Raw genomic sequence first — 18,438 nt, 5'->3', positions numbered from 1 at the left:
TGGAAATAAAATCTTCATAGAATTTTTTAACGTATTCGCTAGCGAGCTCACCTAACGTAAACTCATGGTAGGCACACTGATATACTCAGATATAATCAGTTATGAACTTATGATTTATGTTCAAATAAATCAAAATTAGTATAGTCAGGTATACAATAAACAACATAATATAATAACCTACTTAGTACATGTCTTTTAGAAGACCAATGTTAAAAGCATAACACAGTTAGGTAAGCTCCTACGCAATTTCCAACAGTGTCACTGTGATGAATAAATTCATAAAACTCAGACTCTTGTCCATCCATTAGCGACTATTATTAGATACCTACCTTTACAGCGAAACGTGAAACTTAATTTAGTTCTAAGTTAATTTTGCCTTTTCATAGAGCTCGACAAAATGGAGGTCTTCATAAAGCATCGATATTAATTATTTTCGCCGAAGTCCGCTCGTTCCTGTCGGGCCGTGACTTACGCCGTGATTTTGCATATAATTTTCTGCTCAATGAACCTCGCCGCTATGCTAAGCTATGCGACGGATCCCCCATTAAAAAGAACTTTAAATGTATTATGTAACAGTGATATAGCAAAATCTCAGCGTAGCGCTTTAAAGTTACGTAATTATAGGTACGATTAGTGTTATGTAGAGCTTTTACCACAGCGTATTATTTTAATTATGTAGGTAGGTACACCTTAAAACTACAGATATTTTAAAACACATGTCTATTCTGAAAGCCCGTGTATCGGTATCTACAGAAAATTATTTCTTTACATATTATTGGTGACACCATCAAAGGTAGAGCTTTTTTGGATACATATAAAGGCACGTACTACTTGTATGCCTTTGACGCGCCATGACGACATATCAAAGAAGTAATAGCTTCTACTTTAATATTCATCACAGCAAGTCTTTAGATGAAACATGATTCCTAAAGCTGGAGTCATCACAAAAGGCGGTGTGAAACCCTGCCTGGTGAGGTCCAGTAAGTATACATCAAATCTGTGGGTTTCTACACAAAATGACATTCAATAAAGTAGTTTTAGGTGTTACACATCATCTAGGAATTGTGCAAGATTTATTATACAGAATTATACCTGGGGTTTAATTTCGGTTTTCTTACGAGCATCATTTCGGATGTCGGCGTGCCCGCGTCTCGCCGCCGCGCCATGTCGCGCAGTAATAACGCCACAATGCGGTACAACTAACGACAGCTCCTGCTAGTGATGCCAAGTGCTCTGATTTTCGAAGGACGTCCCTTTAAAAAGTCGACTGTATCATAATCTATCCCAATGCACTCCTGTCCCAACACCACATTTATGGTGTACAAGTATTGCCGTAACTTGAAGTAAATAATACAAAATCACAAGATTTTAAATAAAATTTCCAGATAATAAAAGAAGAAGAACGCTTTTAATAAAATAAATCTTAGGAACAGTATTTTGATTACAGGATACCAACAACAAATTGCATTATATCTGAAGTCTTTTTGAATTATTTTCTTGAATATTTCACAACCGATAATGTTATGAAATTTTAAAAAGGTTCAATAGTTCAAAATTATGAAATGTCTAATCACGACGAAATGGGGCGGTCATTAGGTACATCTTCAGTTGCACCGTTGCCTGTCATACTAATTAATAAGTATGAGTAGCTCTTGTTAAAATGGATATTCATTCATTGCAACGAACAGAAATATCTTATTTTGGTTTATTAAATGTAGTGTCCCCGCTCACGCCCCAACCTTTTGCCAGCACTAGTTGCCTCCAGCGACACGGGTGCGACTGCGGGCGCGCGCGGTAATAAAACCACGCATTCCACTTGCAAGTCACGGACTAGATTACGGGACGGGACACGGCGACATCCTCCGCTGCGCCCCGCGACGGTCGAGTGAGCGCAGTGTGCTGATGTGGGACACGCCAACTCTCGACCCTTATCACTGTTGATCTTCTTTAAAGTGGGACAGTGGTAAAAATTTGAGGCTTAACTTTTATACCTGTGATATAATGATACAGAATTTCATTTAATAATTAAACCAGAAGCTATCTAGACTCCCCAGTCTTTAAGAATTTAATTATCATGCCCCTCTGATAATTAAATCCTTCCTGACTTTAAAAGGATTCTCAAACTAAGAATACACAAAGGAAAACCTTGCGACAGTGGTGAATATTATCTTTCTTTCAACATTGTGAAGTTCCACAATACAATTAGGATATGGTATCTTTTGAGGATAGAAATTAGAAAATGATTCCTACGTTAGGTTAACATTTTTATTAATTTTAATAATAAAGAACCTTTTAATGGCATACAAAATGAGCGCTGCCAACCAGTTATACGCGGTAATATGATAATCAAACGTTTAATCTTAATTAACTACACCTGCAACAACTCACATTAACCTCGGGACGTTAGGAACCGAAGTGGTTAACCCTTACGCAGCCTTCCTTACAGCCCTTCGCCCTAAAAGGGCTCCTCGTAACCCCTGACTTGAATAACATTAAATGGGATCTTTCAAAAAGTTTTAAAGCCTCTAAATTTATATAAAAAGAAAGTAATTATCATTCCTGACAAACTGAATGATTGAGTGACTAAGTAGGTACATACAATAGACCATTATTTCTAAGATTTTCCAAAACGAAAGAAATTAATTTTAATTTTTTTTTTGCAAAGACCACATGCATGTGGTTAGAATATCTAAACTATTCTAGTTCGATCTCTTCTATCTGTGGATATTACTACTGTCACTATACATATTATTCTGTAGATCAATTTACTTACTTTAAGCGCTTTGAAAAATCTTCTATAACCGTCTCGCTGGCCGAAGCACATATTTTTCCGAATAAATAAACAAAAAAGGTGTCAAAAGCCACCTAACCGTATCACTAATGAAAACAACAAACGCGAATCCAACTCGGTGATTAAAATGCCACAGCGGCCGGGACACGTCCGGTTAACATTTAGCCTTTGTTGTGATTCCGCGCACTGCGCCCAGAATTAGGCGAGGACAAAGAAAAGTCGTATCAATAAGTGGCAGTGGTGCCTGCAAATTGAATTGAATAAAACACACAAGTCCGCTAACGAGCCGGTGTTTACCCAAGTGGACACTAATTGGCTTAGCCAACGGTCGCCGCTGCGGCCACCCGGAGCCACCAAAGCGAAATATTATTTGGACAAGACATTTTTAGAGTCAATGCGCAGATTCTTGGAAACTGCGAGTTAATTTTCTGATGTTGCAGCAGAAACACTATAAAGAATTGAGTAAACTTGTGTTTTAATGAAGCCTATTGAATATTCTTTAAAAACATTGTTCGGTACAATTCAAGATGACAAGCATTAAAATAATGCATTTTTTCACTTTATTTCGAATATTCACCTACTTAATGAACAAGCATATTATTCATGCAGAATAAAGAAACAATTCTAAAACGTAAAAATCTATTAATACATTTTGAGATTTTATTCCACTGAAATTAGTTGTCCAGTACATTTCTCAAGATAAAGTTTTTGAACCTCAACCGAAATGTGTCACGAAAACAAGAGCATATCCAATCACGGAATATTCATAGACGGTTTGTGGAACAACATTTGGACTGGTTGACTCCTGAATGAAGATGCAATCACTGTAACTAGACGCATGGCTCGAGTAAACAGCCTCTTGACCTTGCATACTAATAGAAAACCGGCACTAAGAAATAGTTAAACTAATTTACTGAAACAACTGTTTTCTTGAGCACTGGCAACCAAATGACTAACTGGATTGTGCCAGAAGGAAAGTTTTAACTTTAATTCTCAAAATCTATGCTACTCGTGAAGTTGTGGATGTCTTAAGATTTTCTTATTTTGTTTGGAAATCGTGGTTTACAATACAAAATCCAAATCATTTGTCATTGTTCATTAGCAAAAAGAAACAGAAGAAAATTCTCTTTTAAAGAAGAACATAGTACCTACGTACATACTAGTATAATACCAGTTGAAAGTTAACTCCAAAAATGTCAAAGATCAAACGCATATTCAAATAGCTTCATAATTTAAATTAAAATGCTGTTTCAAAATGATATTTCGGAGATGATAGCCGAACGGAATTGGAATCGCGGGATGCGGCGGGCGGCGTGCGCGGCGTCGGGCTTGTATCTTGCCGCATTAGCATATAAATTGTGTCTTCCGGTCAGAAAGCTGCCCAAGATGACGCACGTCCGTGTCCCGCCTAACCTAACTACATATTTATGCATTCACACTCCACCCATCAAACGTGTTCCATGTTAATAGAGCATATTCGGCCCGCATTATAGGGAGTAATGAATAATAAATCTGCTTTATGTTTACCTATTGATGGACATCTTATTATGTATGAATGTCGTACATGATTATAAATAAAGATCGTGTCATTGTGGTACTGAGATGTCAATGAACCTTTATAACTTAGAAACCAAGATATAAATAAGTATTATAGATAGCAATTATTGTCCCTTCGCCCCTCAAATAGCCGAATACCTATGCCATTTAAACGAACCCTCCTTGTCTCAATCAAGATCTTTAGGGGAATTAAAGTAATAAAAGCAACAATATTTTATATCATCCGTGATAAATCAGTTGATGGTTACTAAGCAAAATTAACGGTTGTATTTGTCTTCATCACCGCCGTTTCCCAAACGATAGGGGGCAATAAAACGATGAAAAGAAGCTAATTTTTCAGCAAATCATCCCGGGACCCATAAAGTCATCAATATTCATTTTGCGGCGCGCCTCGGAAACAAACACCTTTCCGTAGGAACATAACGCGCTTCCTTTGACGTAGTGATGTTGGCTCGTTCTCACAATCAAGATAAGGTTTCGGTGTGGAAATCATCGAGATCTAAATCGATTATCAACTCCGAGCTTAATAACTTCCAGAAAATGTGTTAGTTCTGTTCTAAGANTTCTAAGATTAAAAATCTTATCATATGAACGTACGATATATTATTTTTTGAAAGTTTGTGTTCTGATCTCGACTACAAATCATTATGGCAGGCAAATTCAAAGCACGGGTAGGCTAGGTAGAGAACAAATATAGAGGCATGTTGCTCAACAGCTACGTGGAAAATCATGAAGACAATATCGATTTCGAATACGGAGGTTACATAAATATTTTTATAGCTATTGTATTCGAGCTTTTGATGAAACTTGATAAAGATATTTTAGATTACTTTAGCAATAGGACATGACTACATTGTAACACCAATTGATATTTAACTACTTTAAAAAAAACTACTCTAAAAATTACATGTGTTACCGATTGTATTTTATGTAGGTTTCAATATTACTGCCATATTTGAATCGAATCAAGGCGCGCTCATCACATCGCTACCGTGAGCCTTTGAGGCAACTATGACGGGGGAGGCCGCGGCGGGCTAACTCAATTTATTTGGATAATTGGTTTGTTTCACTAACGTCCCCAATAAATTGTTTCACATTACTGAATACACGACGGTTCTTTGATAGCAACATAATAATTTGTGTCAAATCAATCTTATTTACATACAATTTGACTATAATAGAATAGATTTGTGCTATTACTATAATTATTGCAGTGATTTGATTTAGAGATCAAAACTTAGTGAAAATTAATCAGTAGATACGTCCAAATATTTTGTGTAAACTACGCTTTTCCAAATTGTGAACATGTAATGGATAGTTAATTTAACAATTATTAATTTGAATAATTGACTTAATGTAGTTACATTAAATTAGCCAGCCATGCAATTTGGAGTTACCAAAGTATGTTTGTCGAACGTGTTCGTAGTAATTACAGCGCATTTTCGCGGTCACACCCGTAGCCGCTCGTAGCGCCGTAGCCACCGTACTTTCGTAGCACGTCGCATCGTCTCGTAGCTGTTGTCTACGGTAACATGCGAGTACGAGTACAAAATGTCCGAACGTTATAACGTTTTTCTGAACCTAGTATTTTAAATGAGATTTATTTAATTTAATTTAATGAATATTTTAAGATCAGCATATTTTTATAATATTTAGAAGACAATGTTTGTCAAAATCTTATTCTCTTTACATTATATTCACATTTCGAACTGCAGTTCCGGTCTTAGATTTGAAAGTGCGGCGCTAACCAGCGTCTAGGAAGGCAACGCACGTGCCGTTGCGGCCGCGCAGCCAAGCGTCATTACACGCGCCGTAAATTGCCGTATCCGACGGTGCCCACGGACTGTTCAACCTTCCCAGTATTCATAGAGTATCAAGTACCCTTACGTAAGACAATGTGAAGATGATTATGACATAAAGTTAGCCTAATCGTTCTGGTTTTGCCTGGGGCATCATCACAAATTATCTTCGCATTTCGAAGCAACCACCTTTATAAAGCACGGCACTAACTGAGCAGGCACCGCACGTTTCGTTGCGGCCGCACGACCAGTGCAGAGCTATTACGCGCCGACAAATTGCCGTATTCGACTTGCTCAGTCTTGCCAGTATTAAGTTTTAGGTACATATAATAATATACTTATTCCAAGTAGTTACTTTCATGGAAAAAATTGTCTGTAGATCACTCCCTTAAAGTTTGATCTTCTCCGGGCACATTGTATTAAATACCTACCTACTCTAGATTTTTGCCGAAATCAAGAAATCAAGAACTTACAACCTTGTTTATACATACGTAACCTTGCCGTTGGCTATTCCATGTTACGAGTCCTATAGAATCATAATTCTAGAAAACTTATTCAATTAATATCAAAAAATTGTGTACAAATGAAATTTTAAATATATCGTATCAATTTTAAAAATAAAGATAAATAGAAGACCATAATGTGGTTTCTTAATTTCGCGTACCTAATGACCTGCGGGTGCGTGCCCGCCGAGGCCCGCGCCGGCCGCTGGTGTCCCGGGCGCAACCTCAGAGCAAACCACTGATGTTTATTTTGCCGCAATGAATTTCCTAGCAATATTTTCTTCGTTTTTTTTAATTTTGAATACATTTGAGTACAATTCTCCGTGGCGGTTGCGCGCCCCCGGCAATCTCCAAATTGCCTCTTTATGTGCAGATGTTCCGACCCTCGGTTTTTCCGTCTTTTGAATGTCGTTTTGCTGTTAAATAACGTGCTCTTTTATTGTAACGGGAGTTTTTAAGTTCACTTTCCACATCAGCAGCCGTTATCGTCATTGTCGCGGCACATCTAATCAACATTGATGTCGTTCTCAAATAAGTCTATTTGATTTATTAACCAATTTGATACTTAAATTAGAATAGCGAGGATTGAATGTGTAATTCATCAATGCTTTTGCTAATTAAATTATTTTTAAGCAAACCACCTAACACTTAGGTATGTGCTTTGTCACTCTTTGTCAAATTATGATTCTTTCAATATGAAAAAGAATTTGAAATATTTTATTGATTTGAGTGGTAAAATCGGGTGCGCCAAAGTTCACCTAAATTTTCAACTCCGAAAATTCGAAATCCGAAAATGTTCTTCCTAACATTTTTCAACCTAACAATCACAATTCCTAACTACTCTGTCTCTAATGTTCATAATTCCGAAACATTCAACTTCATAATGTCATTAGCAATAAACATCTAATATACTATTATTTGTTTTCCTATTTTTTCTCAACATAACCATCTTTTACACTATTATTCAAAGTCATATCTTTTTTGTTTAGATTTCTTTCTTTGACGATAATATTACGGATAATTGACGGTTTAGGTTAGGTTAGAGCTGTGATCACAACGCACGAGCCGAGCAAGCGAAGCCAAAGTCCCGCTCCAGTCATTCAGTCAAGTTCCAGAAACGAATCGGTCCTATTCATAAAATTATTGGTTTAGGTTAGGTTAGAACTGTGACTTTACGTTACCTTCGCAAAGAAAACCTTCTGTACGTAGTACTTATTATTATTCTGTGGTATGAGTGAAAATATTATGGTAATTATGTTTAGGGATAAAAGTGTTATGATAAAAAACAGTAGGAGTTTAAATATATTTACATTAATGATATATTATTAATTAAAATTTTCGGAAACATGAGTGTTATGAACATCGCCAGTAGCACTACAAATAGTATGAATGAAAACTTTAGGATGAAAAATTTTAGGAAGAGTGATCATTCGGATTTAAAATCGTTAGGAAGAACAATTTCGGGTAAATAACTTTAGGTGAGCCAATATGGACCCGGTAAAATCCTTACCTGTGAGTTACCTTCTTCTACTTATTTACAGAACCTACTTACTGTTGCGTTTCTTCTACTATTTATGTTTGCCTTTAGCTATTGTGTTTCTATTAAGACTAAGAAATAAATTTTTCAGTTCTATTATTATAATGTTTCATAATTCATCTGACTTCGAGCAAGCAATTAGGGTAGGTATTCCAAACAAAGTTTACAAAGACGAGAAATCTGCTTTGGAGAATAATATTTTCTTTGAAAATTTAATATTAAGTAAGTAAGAGAATCTCCGCATTATGAATTTCTTAAAAGCACCTAAAGCATCTTGTTCTTTAAGTCGTAAAATAACATTCAAGTGGAGACGTAGCCGCAATCTCGATTTTTCAAATTGCTCCTTGCAATGGGAGTTCCTTTGAATTTAATTCTAACTAAAGATCACAATTACGCGTTTTACAAGATTCGAACTCATTTATTTTCCTCGAACAAATTATTTCTCGTGAAGCAAATTAATTCCTTAGCATTATACTTCTTTCAAGATCTGAATAAATTCGAGCGAGATTTCATAAAAAATAGACGGGCTGAGGGCCTCCGGCTAACGCCAAATTACGTCTTTATTTACAAGTACCTAAACATTTTCTTCTCACTGGGGAGTTGGATAAAATCTTGTGTATCTAATTTTGTGGCTTGATTCCCACAAATTATTTAATAAACATTTTCATGTATTTTACAGCAATAACTATTGTCGCTTACAAAATGCCTCATCATGTTAAATATGCTTGGTACATTAAAAAAAAATACATTATAATAATTTTATAGTCATTAAAGTAATGTATAAAAATGATACTGGGGCAGGGAAGATATATTAAATCAAAGATTTAAAGATGCTTCTAAAAACATTTATTGTATACTTAGTCACCATCAACTTGCCAGCTTCATTTGATGGAGTGGAATCATCTTAGAATAAGAAGTAGAACTGAAAAAGAAATATGTAATTTGTTGATAATCCATTAAGCTTTCTATTATTCAGGTCAGCCTAGCTATTAATAATACTTTTACTGATGTATAAGGAACTTTGACTTACATCTGGATCCTTGTCGTACGAGCATTTGTGAACATCAAAAGCTCTTTGACACTTATCCTTGTCAGGGGAATCTAAAAATTTCAAAGTTATTAAAACTCTACATTAACTTATGTGATTTAGAAAATCTGACTAGAAAAAATAGTACCATGATTCTTTTTAAGCCAGGTAGTAAATAAAAAACAGTTTCAAACCTAAAACCACTAAGAGGTGTTTAATGTTTTTCAGCACACAACATTAATTCAAGTCTTGTAGGTGAGATGAGACAACATTTTAATTTAGGTTGTAGGTAGGTACTCCACTGTGAAAAACGATTTCCAGGCGGAGCACAAAGTTGTGATAGTTACTTAGTATGCAGCTAACTATACTTGCCAAGATGTTTGCACGAAAATATCATGTTCTTGGCCCTCTCCGTGTACTGCTCCGGGATTATACTGACGACCATGTCATAATCAACCGAACCATCGTCCTCCACCTGTACACAAACATACCATAAACGTTAGATACATCTTATTATTAATTTCTTAAGTAAAACAAGCTACTAACTAATCTACGTTCAAACAAGAATCCACCTGAAAATGAATACCAACGCAAACACAAAAAGCAAACAGGATATTATCCGTTTAACCGTAGCATACCTTTGAAAGCGGAGCAAACGAATTGAATTAAAAATAAATTAAACTCATGTTTGTATCTAATTTCGCGGAGCCGGGACGGTGAAGAGAGAAATAAACAAAAGACAGAAAACTCACGAGGTTCGCTTCCTCCATCAGGCAAAACATATAGCACTTCAATTTCTTGTCTTCCTTAAATATGCCTTTTTCGCAATTCTGTATATCCTCTGGGGGCAAGAATAAAGGGTTTTAATGTGTGTACACTTAAAAGTGGATACTTAAGATACTACTTAACACATTACTTTTGTACTAGAGTTCAAGGCATTTTAAGTAGGTACCTACTTATTAAATTGTATTATTTTATTTGGGCTGAAACGGGACCTAGTCAATTGAAGTATTATAGGTCTTTACATTGTTTATTTTCTAATTTAGATTCCAAGTTCTAAGTAACATTTTTTAGTCATGCCATTATGCTGCATATACCTACTAGCTATACGAGTTCAGTTTTTTTAAGAGTCAAGAGTCAAGCTTTCAAAACAAATAAATGCCATCTTGAAGGCTCAGCCTATTTAGGCCCTCGGTGGTAAGACAAATCCGCGATTGTTTTACGTCACAAGCATCCCCGAGCCGCACAAAGGAAAAATATAAACTCACCCTCGGCGACCCCGGTCTTACCGACGCACTCGTTATGAACATGTTGTATTATTTCTTTGATTTCGTCACTGAGTTCCTGAAATAAGATTTAGTAGGTATGTTACAGTTACAAAACACGCCACAACAAATCTCGTCTGCGAACCCTATAAGGAAAACCATTCAAATTATTTCGTTTCACAAAAAGGTACAAGGCGTCGACACGTGAAAGCGCTCTTGTTGTTCCATCACAACATAAGATAAGCCACTTTCATAATTTACTACCTAGCTGTGAATACGTGGAAAAAAATTCGTAACAATATCATAAATCCTTTGGTTATGGTTGTATTAAGATAAACATAGTTTCTTGTATAACATTATGCTCTGAAATATGCAGAAACGATAAAAATTGAAAGTTTATATCGTAGAAATGTATTATGGAAAAAGCTTTGCTGCCATATTTGTCCCATATTGTGGACAAGTTGTCCTTCGCGGTAGTTTATGATTGTGTCAGTAGACCGCCTACCGGCTGGCAAGCTGATGGATGAGTACCGGCGGGAGACAGCGACACTATTGCTCAATGTCTTTGCCTGCATACCTAATGCACTTGCCGCGCACGGGGCTCCAATGACACACGACGCTTTGTCGGCGATATTGATTGTGTCAAATGTTTTCAGCAACGTCTGTATAGTTCATCAATTTTGGCGCTGATCGGATAACTTCTTCTCGGATTGACATAGCTTCGGATTGATAACTCATTTTACTCGTAAATTGTATCCCTCCCTAATAAGCACCTTTATGAAGACTTTAGAAAATATGAAATTTCAGTATCTAATACTGGCAATAAGTTGAAGTACTTGAACTCAACTTGCCTAACTAATTCTTAATATATGTAGAGCCTCATTGTAAAACTAAATAATACTTAAGTATGATATTATTATTATTTATTTTGTTTTATGGTATTTGACAAACGCTTCCGTGGTCTAGTGCTATATAGTTAGATAATGGGGATGTTGCCTGGGTCAAAAAGCAAGAGTTTTAATTAGTCCGTCAGTTAACTTATCAAAAAATACTCTACACGTATTTTTCACTTTTTCAAACTAATGAAAATTTAAAGAGATAAAGCGCCCCAAAGTTTATAAGAAGAGGCCCGTGACGTCAACGCTTGCTTAAAAATGCCGCACGTTGTGACGTCGTGCGCAACTTCAACGCACCATAACTATGTGATTATTTGTTAGATTGACAAATAAAATTATACGTGTCCAATATTTTTTGATATTAAACATTACGGACTAAAAAAATTTTTTTAGGCAACTAGCCTNGTTAGATAATTGCCCCTCTAGATACGATGATCGGAGGAAGAAAATGAAGGCAGTTGAATTAAAAGAGTGAGTAGAAAAAATTGAAAACTCTCCATGTGTACCTACCTACCAACTGACTGCCCGAAAATAACAAGCAATAATTCTGAGCAGATCTGACAACTAACATGCGGTCTCCGTTAATAAGTACTTACCACCTACACGAGAGATAATATTAAAATATTTTACTGAGACGTATAAATATACGAATTGTACCGATAAATATTGGTACAAATAAAATACTAGAGAAAACTTGCCCAAAATATTAAATACATAGGTACCTACGTACCTACTTTATTAAACAAACAGTCTGATGCCTAAGCCTCAACATTAACGTGGCTAGTAACCTAGCTTAGAAAGGTAAAAACGACAGTGGAGACAAACCCACGCAAGTTAAATGAATATTTAACGTTATGATACAAGTTGATGCGCATTGGGTAGGTCCCGGTGGAATCACGACTTAATATTTTCTTTGAGAATGTTATCTCATTTTTAATATTGGAACGACTTATTTCCCCTACGGTGTTCACAAAGGCAACGCATGTAGATCAACAGAGGAGAGCACACTGGCAACTGAATAGTAATAAGAGACCTGCCTACTCTTGAATAGTTAAAGCTGGCTCTACATTTATATTCACAAAAAGATATCGGTGCTTTGTTTTGTATTTGGTGATGTTCACTTGTTTTAATATCAGGAACCAATGATGCATTAAACAGATAATTATTAAACCTCCTTAATAATAAAATTGGCATCATTCTGTAAGTTATAGCAAAAGAGAAATGCATACTATAGCAACTGTGTGATTACGTGAGTACACTTTACGGCTGTCGTTAATCGCTGATAATAAAGTAAAATAGTCTAGATTAAATGCAAATGTTTATTATTTTATGGCATTTTTATAGTAAAATAAATAAGTAGAGCACTTGTGGCTGTAACTTATCTACCGTGACGTATTTCATAAAAAAATAATATAATTTCAGAAAAAAATGGGACTGAGTTATGAAGTTATTTTTAGAAAAATAAGGATCTTACTTCCGTACCTATAGGTGTAATAGGTAAGAATGTTTGTATATTTGTTTGTAGATACACACCACGAACTATAAATGGCACGCATGGGATATAATTTGATAAGTTCTGACTTACCAGCGTTTCTTTAGTGTTTCCAAGTATAGCAAATGCAAATATTATTGCCAATATGGTCCAGATCATGGCGGTGGGCCATCCACACGCCAGTAGCCCCCATGACTGCTCGCTTAGCTTTATATAAAAGAAGGAATTTTCATGGCCTTCAATTAAAATGGCATCGTCAGTGTTAATTTATGAACAAGTTGTAATTAACACATTATCGCAGCATATCACGGGCAATAATTACGAGGCGGATACCTCAGTCATTGATTACTAGTTGCGCAGACAATGTAACATTTATGACGGATTTAATATCGTGACCGCTTCGCTACGTTTATAAATTAGACGGAAAACTGCAGATATAGACTTAATCGACTCGAAACCGACCAAAAATTGTCTACGTCACCCATAAGTACCTGAAATTGCTTCTAACTCTATAATAACTACCAATCAGGTTTTGCAGGGCCTGAATCAAGTCAGAAGTATTGGATAATGGTGTCAATTGCCTTGTGAATACCTAGAACGGGCAACGTTTTTGAGGTCATCAGCTTCTCGAGACTGAACTTTGTCTTGAAACCATAAATTGATCATTCAGCTTGTAGCAAAGATGGTTTGTGCACCATACAGCTCTACATTAATCATTAATCAAGACAACGGAGAATGTTGTCAGTCGACGTTGACTAGTCTGCACCTAGGAATATCTAGCCCAGGTTGAGGCACAATCTATTCTCAGATAATATTCCCGGACGTTATGGTTTCGTCACTTACATCACAGTGTATTTTACCTCAACCTATGTTGTTTTACAAAGAATGGAAGTCTATTATGGAACGACGTATATACAAGCTCCCTGTAAATCTGAAAATTATTTTAAGTTTAAATGTTGCAAATAGCCAACGGTTTGCTACACGAATAGTTTCACACATATTTTCACTTTTTCATAGTAATTTTTCTTTCAATAACTCTTAAATTTTCTTTTTTAACAAATCATATTATTTGTAAATGTACCACATAATACCTAAGTTATTCCTTCTTTCATAATCCAATTAGAGATGTAAAAGTTACCATGTCAAAAACATTTTTCACTGTCTTCAGCTACTTACGCGTTTCTGCTGCGCTCGGGGCTCGTTTACATCAAAGTACGCTACGACAGTTTCCCCGAGTCATTTCCCAACCAGTTTTGAACAATCATTCATTGTTTTCCCGCCCAACAATGGAAGGAGCTTACGTGTTTTTTGTGCGCCCCGCTCTTTTGTGCTCTACACAATAATTATAAAATTAATGTCATAATTTGCGGCGCGGGACTGAAGGCAGTGCAATAAGCCGACGGTATCAATCCTAATGATTATTATTAATGGCCTGAAGAGAGCCACAAAATCACTTTGACCGTTGAAACGTGTTTAGATGTTTTGCGTATCTACAACCTAATAGGTTGGCTGCGATTGCGGTCAAATACCTGCCTTGTCTACCAGGCCTCCTACTAGGTGGAACGACGATCTGGTGAAGGTCGTGGGAAGAGCCTGGATGCGGGCAGCGCAGGACCGTTCATTGTGGAAAACCTTGGAGGAGGCCTCTGTCCAGCAGTGGACGTCATTTGGCTGAAACGAACGAACGAACCTGCCTTGTCATGCATAAATAAAAACTGTCATCGTTTGTTATTATCAACGACATTATAATCTAGGAACATAACTAAGTAGATACTTTATTATGTGTCACCACCAACTCTTTTTTTGTATAAAATATTTAATCTAGTCTCTAAATTTTTGTTAAAAGTCGACGTGAAAGGTATTCTGGTCACATATTTTGTTAGATGAGCAAACAGCAGCTAAAATTTACCATTCCATCTTATCTTATTACAACTAGTAGTCAAAACAAAGCCCTGGAAACTCGGATTGTTTGTTTTAAAATAATTGATTATCTTGCACGCATACCTATGCCGTGTTCAATCGACATGAAAAATCCATTAGAGTTGCTTGCGCGGGCTAGCAGGGTCGGAGCAGACGGCTGCGCGGCAGTGACCGTGCTAAGAGGATTTGTTGCTTCTGTTGGCTGCATTCGTAGCAGACTAGCAGATAATACGCAAAACTAGATGAATCTATTATGGGAAGCCTAAAGCCATTACTTAAATATTTCTTTTATTTAGTTAGCTGCTAAATAAAGGAAGACATTGATTAAAGATAAGACAGTTACTTATTACCAATGTTGATCTAAACTAGATCCTTAAAATTGAACGCAAGAAATACAAATTGAAAGTCAAACGGCCCGATTCAGGCGGTTCTGTAGCTAAAAGCGATCTCTTACAGACACTTCAGGGACACTCATATTAGGTACATGATAATATTATAACGAATAAGTAAACATCTCAGAGCGCAAATTTTTAACGAATCTGAAAAATATTAAGCTTAGTAATTAAAATGTCCAGTAGGTACCTACATCATTAAATTGAAAAGAAATTATTATTTGAAGATAGTGCGCGGTATTCGTTGAGTGGCGAGAGCGGAGAACAGCCGGGCAGAGAGACGTCATTACCGCAATCAAAGCAGCCGAAGCCGCACGCTCGTAACGACGAGTGCTCTCGATAAAAATTAAAAACACGTGCGAGCCAGCCTGAGGAAAGTTTTAATGAGAGTACACGGCACGCTCACCACCGGCAGCAACGCTATATGGGCAAAGCGATTTAAAACATACAACTTATTACTAAATATTATGTGCTAATTTACTTAAAGTATTTCGACGCCATTATTCTAACTAGGTAAGTCTAACCTATTAATTTATGTAAACTGTTTGGAGATTTAGAAGGCTTTCAGTCTGGTATGTAAAGATGCTGAGCATATGCCTCCCTTAGTAACCAGCGCCCATAATTTAGGTAAGATACAAATCGTTACGAGATGACAATTTTCCTGTGGCTTAGGTACTTATGTTTATATGTAATTTGCAACAATCAAAAGCATTGTAGTAAGTGGTCTACCTGGCTGCTTGCAGAAAATGTTTTAACTTAAAGGCTTATCAAAGATACAAAAATACACGCTGATCTGAAATGATATTTTACCTTATACCTACCTATTAACTTAAGGATTGCTGATAGAAAATGCTGTATAGTGAGACTTTAACTCATCCAAATAATCGATAAGTCGGTAGGTAGTTTTAAGCAAATAAATAAAGGATGATGGGCACTTTTCTATGTAATCTGGGCGTAAAACCAACAGAAATGTAACTACTATTATTTGTTAGATTTTAATATCAGAAATGTATTTTCATATAAATAACTACCAAAAACTCCCGGGTTTGCTTGGAAATTGACATAATGTGTAATAGTAATAGGTGCTTTAGTGCGCAAACAAAAAATATTAATTAATATACTTATCTACTTACATTTAAAATACATTAAGTTATTTATCCATTATTATGTCCAACAGTTCAGGAGTGAGGCCAACAAATGGTATATTTAAACCATGTTCTACATTATAAGCGTCCATACCTAGGTACCATTTAGATCGATAGAATCGATAATAAGATATGATAGAATACTCTCAATATGATCGATAAAAGCAATCTAATTGACCTAATACTATTTTTATTACCCTAATGTGATATGAAATACTATGGAAACTTTGCATATTCAACGACCTCTATCTCCGTATCCCCGCGTATTTCAGGATTGTTGTCATACTATGAAATGAAGTACTAGTATTAAGCTTTAATTTAGTACACTTTTTGTTTCTGTTGGTTTAACGCCCAATATGCCCATCATCCTTTGCATTAGAAAAAAAAATAGTTAATAAGGTTTTCATAACTGACTCGTGTCTGTAGATTAACCCATAAATTACTCATTTACCTACATCGACAATAACGTTGTAGTGAAAACATTCTTCAATAAATTCATTGCTTAAAAATCGCAATATCCAGGGAGTGGATTACAAGATTTGAAGCTTCAACGGGGCTGAATGATGCTCCAGCTAGGTGAAAATACTTTTTACTGGGCATCCTTAGATAGGAAAGGCACGGCATAATACCTGCTGAAAACCAATACATAAGTTTTAGATTTTCGATCTCAGTCCTTTCCTGAAACTCCGACAGCCCTAGAGCGACTTTCCTGAACAATAAAAAATATACGCAGGGCACGAATAAAGCCTTTTGGCAAGATCCCCTTTTATTGATGCAGTCGGTTTTTCTGGCAACATAAAAAATCCATTAGATTTGTGCATCCATACCGGGACTCGGCGGGTCAGAGCGAACACGACCGTGCCGCCGTCAGTTGACCGTGTGTAAGCGGCTTTACTGCCAAGCCAGCCATCGCCACAGTTGCAGTTGTATATTGTCCGAAAAATACCTACATGTAATTCAATACTACAAACTTTACGAGTTCCTAGGTATATCGGAATTTTACAGTTTTCCTTGGTTTACTTACGCACTTCGAAATTAAAATTTGTGCCAAATAAGTATCATCTTTCTTGAAGCCTGTTATCGAGCTGAAGGAGTGTAGGTACGTCACTTTAGTTGCTTAGTTGCCGAGACGTACCTACTTTAGTAGGTCTTAACTCGAGAACCTGTTCGTCCTGAAGTGGACTGCAATCGACTGAATGATGATAATTTAGCGAATCTACAAGTGTTATTTCTGTAATGTGTATTTTACTTTTCAAAAAATCTTTACAAAAATATAGCTGCTTAATATTAAATGATAAACTCAGAGCATCTTATTCCATAAATTAAATTATAAAACTTGAACCAGTTACAGGCCCCAATTTGTATAAAAGGATACAAAAGCTTTTCATTTCAGGAGAGCCATAAAACAGCTGTTTTTGTTCTCCATAACCCCCTTTAGTCTGTACAGTCGGTTAAAAACAAGAATAAATTGTGAGAATCTTTGCAAAACAATAGTTGGAAATGGTGTACGCGAGAAAAAGCCGGATGCAAATGCCATTCATATTAATTAGCAAAGCGAGACGGGGCTTTTACGAAATTAGACCGTGATTCCAGTGAAGATTTATTGTTGTGTTTGAAATGGTTTTTGGAGCAAAGGTAGCCATTTAGACGCAGGCAAATTGGTGTTGTCAGAGCGGGTTTTAAATTGAATTGACTGGAGTTGTTTGCTTTGGGCGGTGACTCACGGGGAAGGTGGAAACTTCAGTGGGAGTCACTAATTTATTGCCGTCGCACATGATACGGTAAGTGGCCGTTTGATCGGAATGATTAATGGCCCTGTCCTATCGAATTACTTACAAGCAGTCTTGGTAATGGTAGTAGAAGGTGTAATGGTTAATTGTGTAACGGGAGCGCATCAATTGAATCTCAGTAATTTAAGTACTACTTAATTAAATTTATACCTATTACGTGTATAGTAACGTAACGATTACTGTGTTCCTAGTGGCTCTCCTGGAGGCACGTTTGTGTAATTTCAGAAAGAAAGAAAAAACATGACACACTGTGTAAATTGTTTTATTAATCACATTCATAAAATTAATCCAAAATTACATATTACAACCGCTTTTTGACTGAAA

At 36.2% G+C, this 18,438-nt stretch overlaps 1 protein-coding gene across 1 annotated transcript; it reads right to left on the bottom strand.

Moving 5' to 3' along the window:
* Nucleotides 1–9,016: 9,016 nt before the first annotated feature.
* LOC114349856 (general odorant-binding protein 83a) lies at nt 9,017–13,059 on the bottom strand. Its single transcript, XM_028300440.1, has 6 exons — nt 12,961–13,059; nt 10,483–10,558; nt 9,967–10,055; nt 9,587–9,689; nt 9,218–9,288; nt 9,017–9,109 (listed from the first exon to the last, which is right to left on the bottom strand). The coding sequence occupies exons 1-6, from the start codon at nt 13,024–13,026 to the stop codon at nt 9,092–9,094; spliced, it is 423 nt and encodes a 140-aa protein (XP_028156241.1). The 5' UTR covers nt 13,027–13,059; the 3' UTR covers nt 9,017–9,091.
* Between the last annotated feature and the right edge of the window lie 5,379 nt (nt 13,060–18,438).

Source organism: Ostrinia furnacalis, unplaced genomic scaffold, assembly GCF_004193835.3.
Source record: "Ostrinia furnacalis isolate ACB-3 unplaced genomic scaffold, ASM419383v2 OfSCF0710, whole genome shotgun sequence".
Classification (NCBI taxonomy): Eukaryota; Metazoa; Arthropoda; class Insecta; order Lepidoptera; family Crambidae; genus Ostrinia; species Ostrinia furnacalis.
The sequence above is the reverse complement of the archived record's forward strand: the minus strand, read 5'-3'. Positions and strand labels throughout refer to the sequence as shown.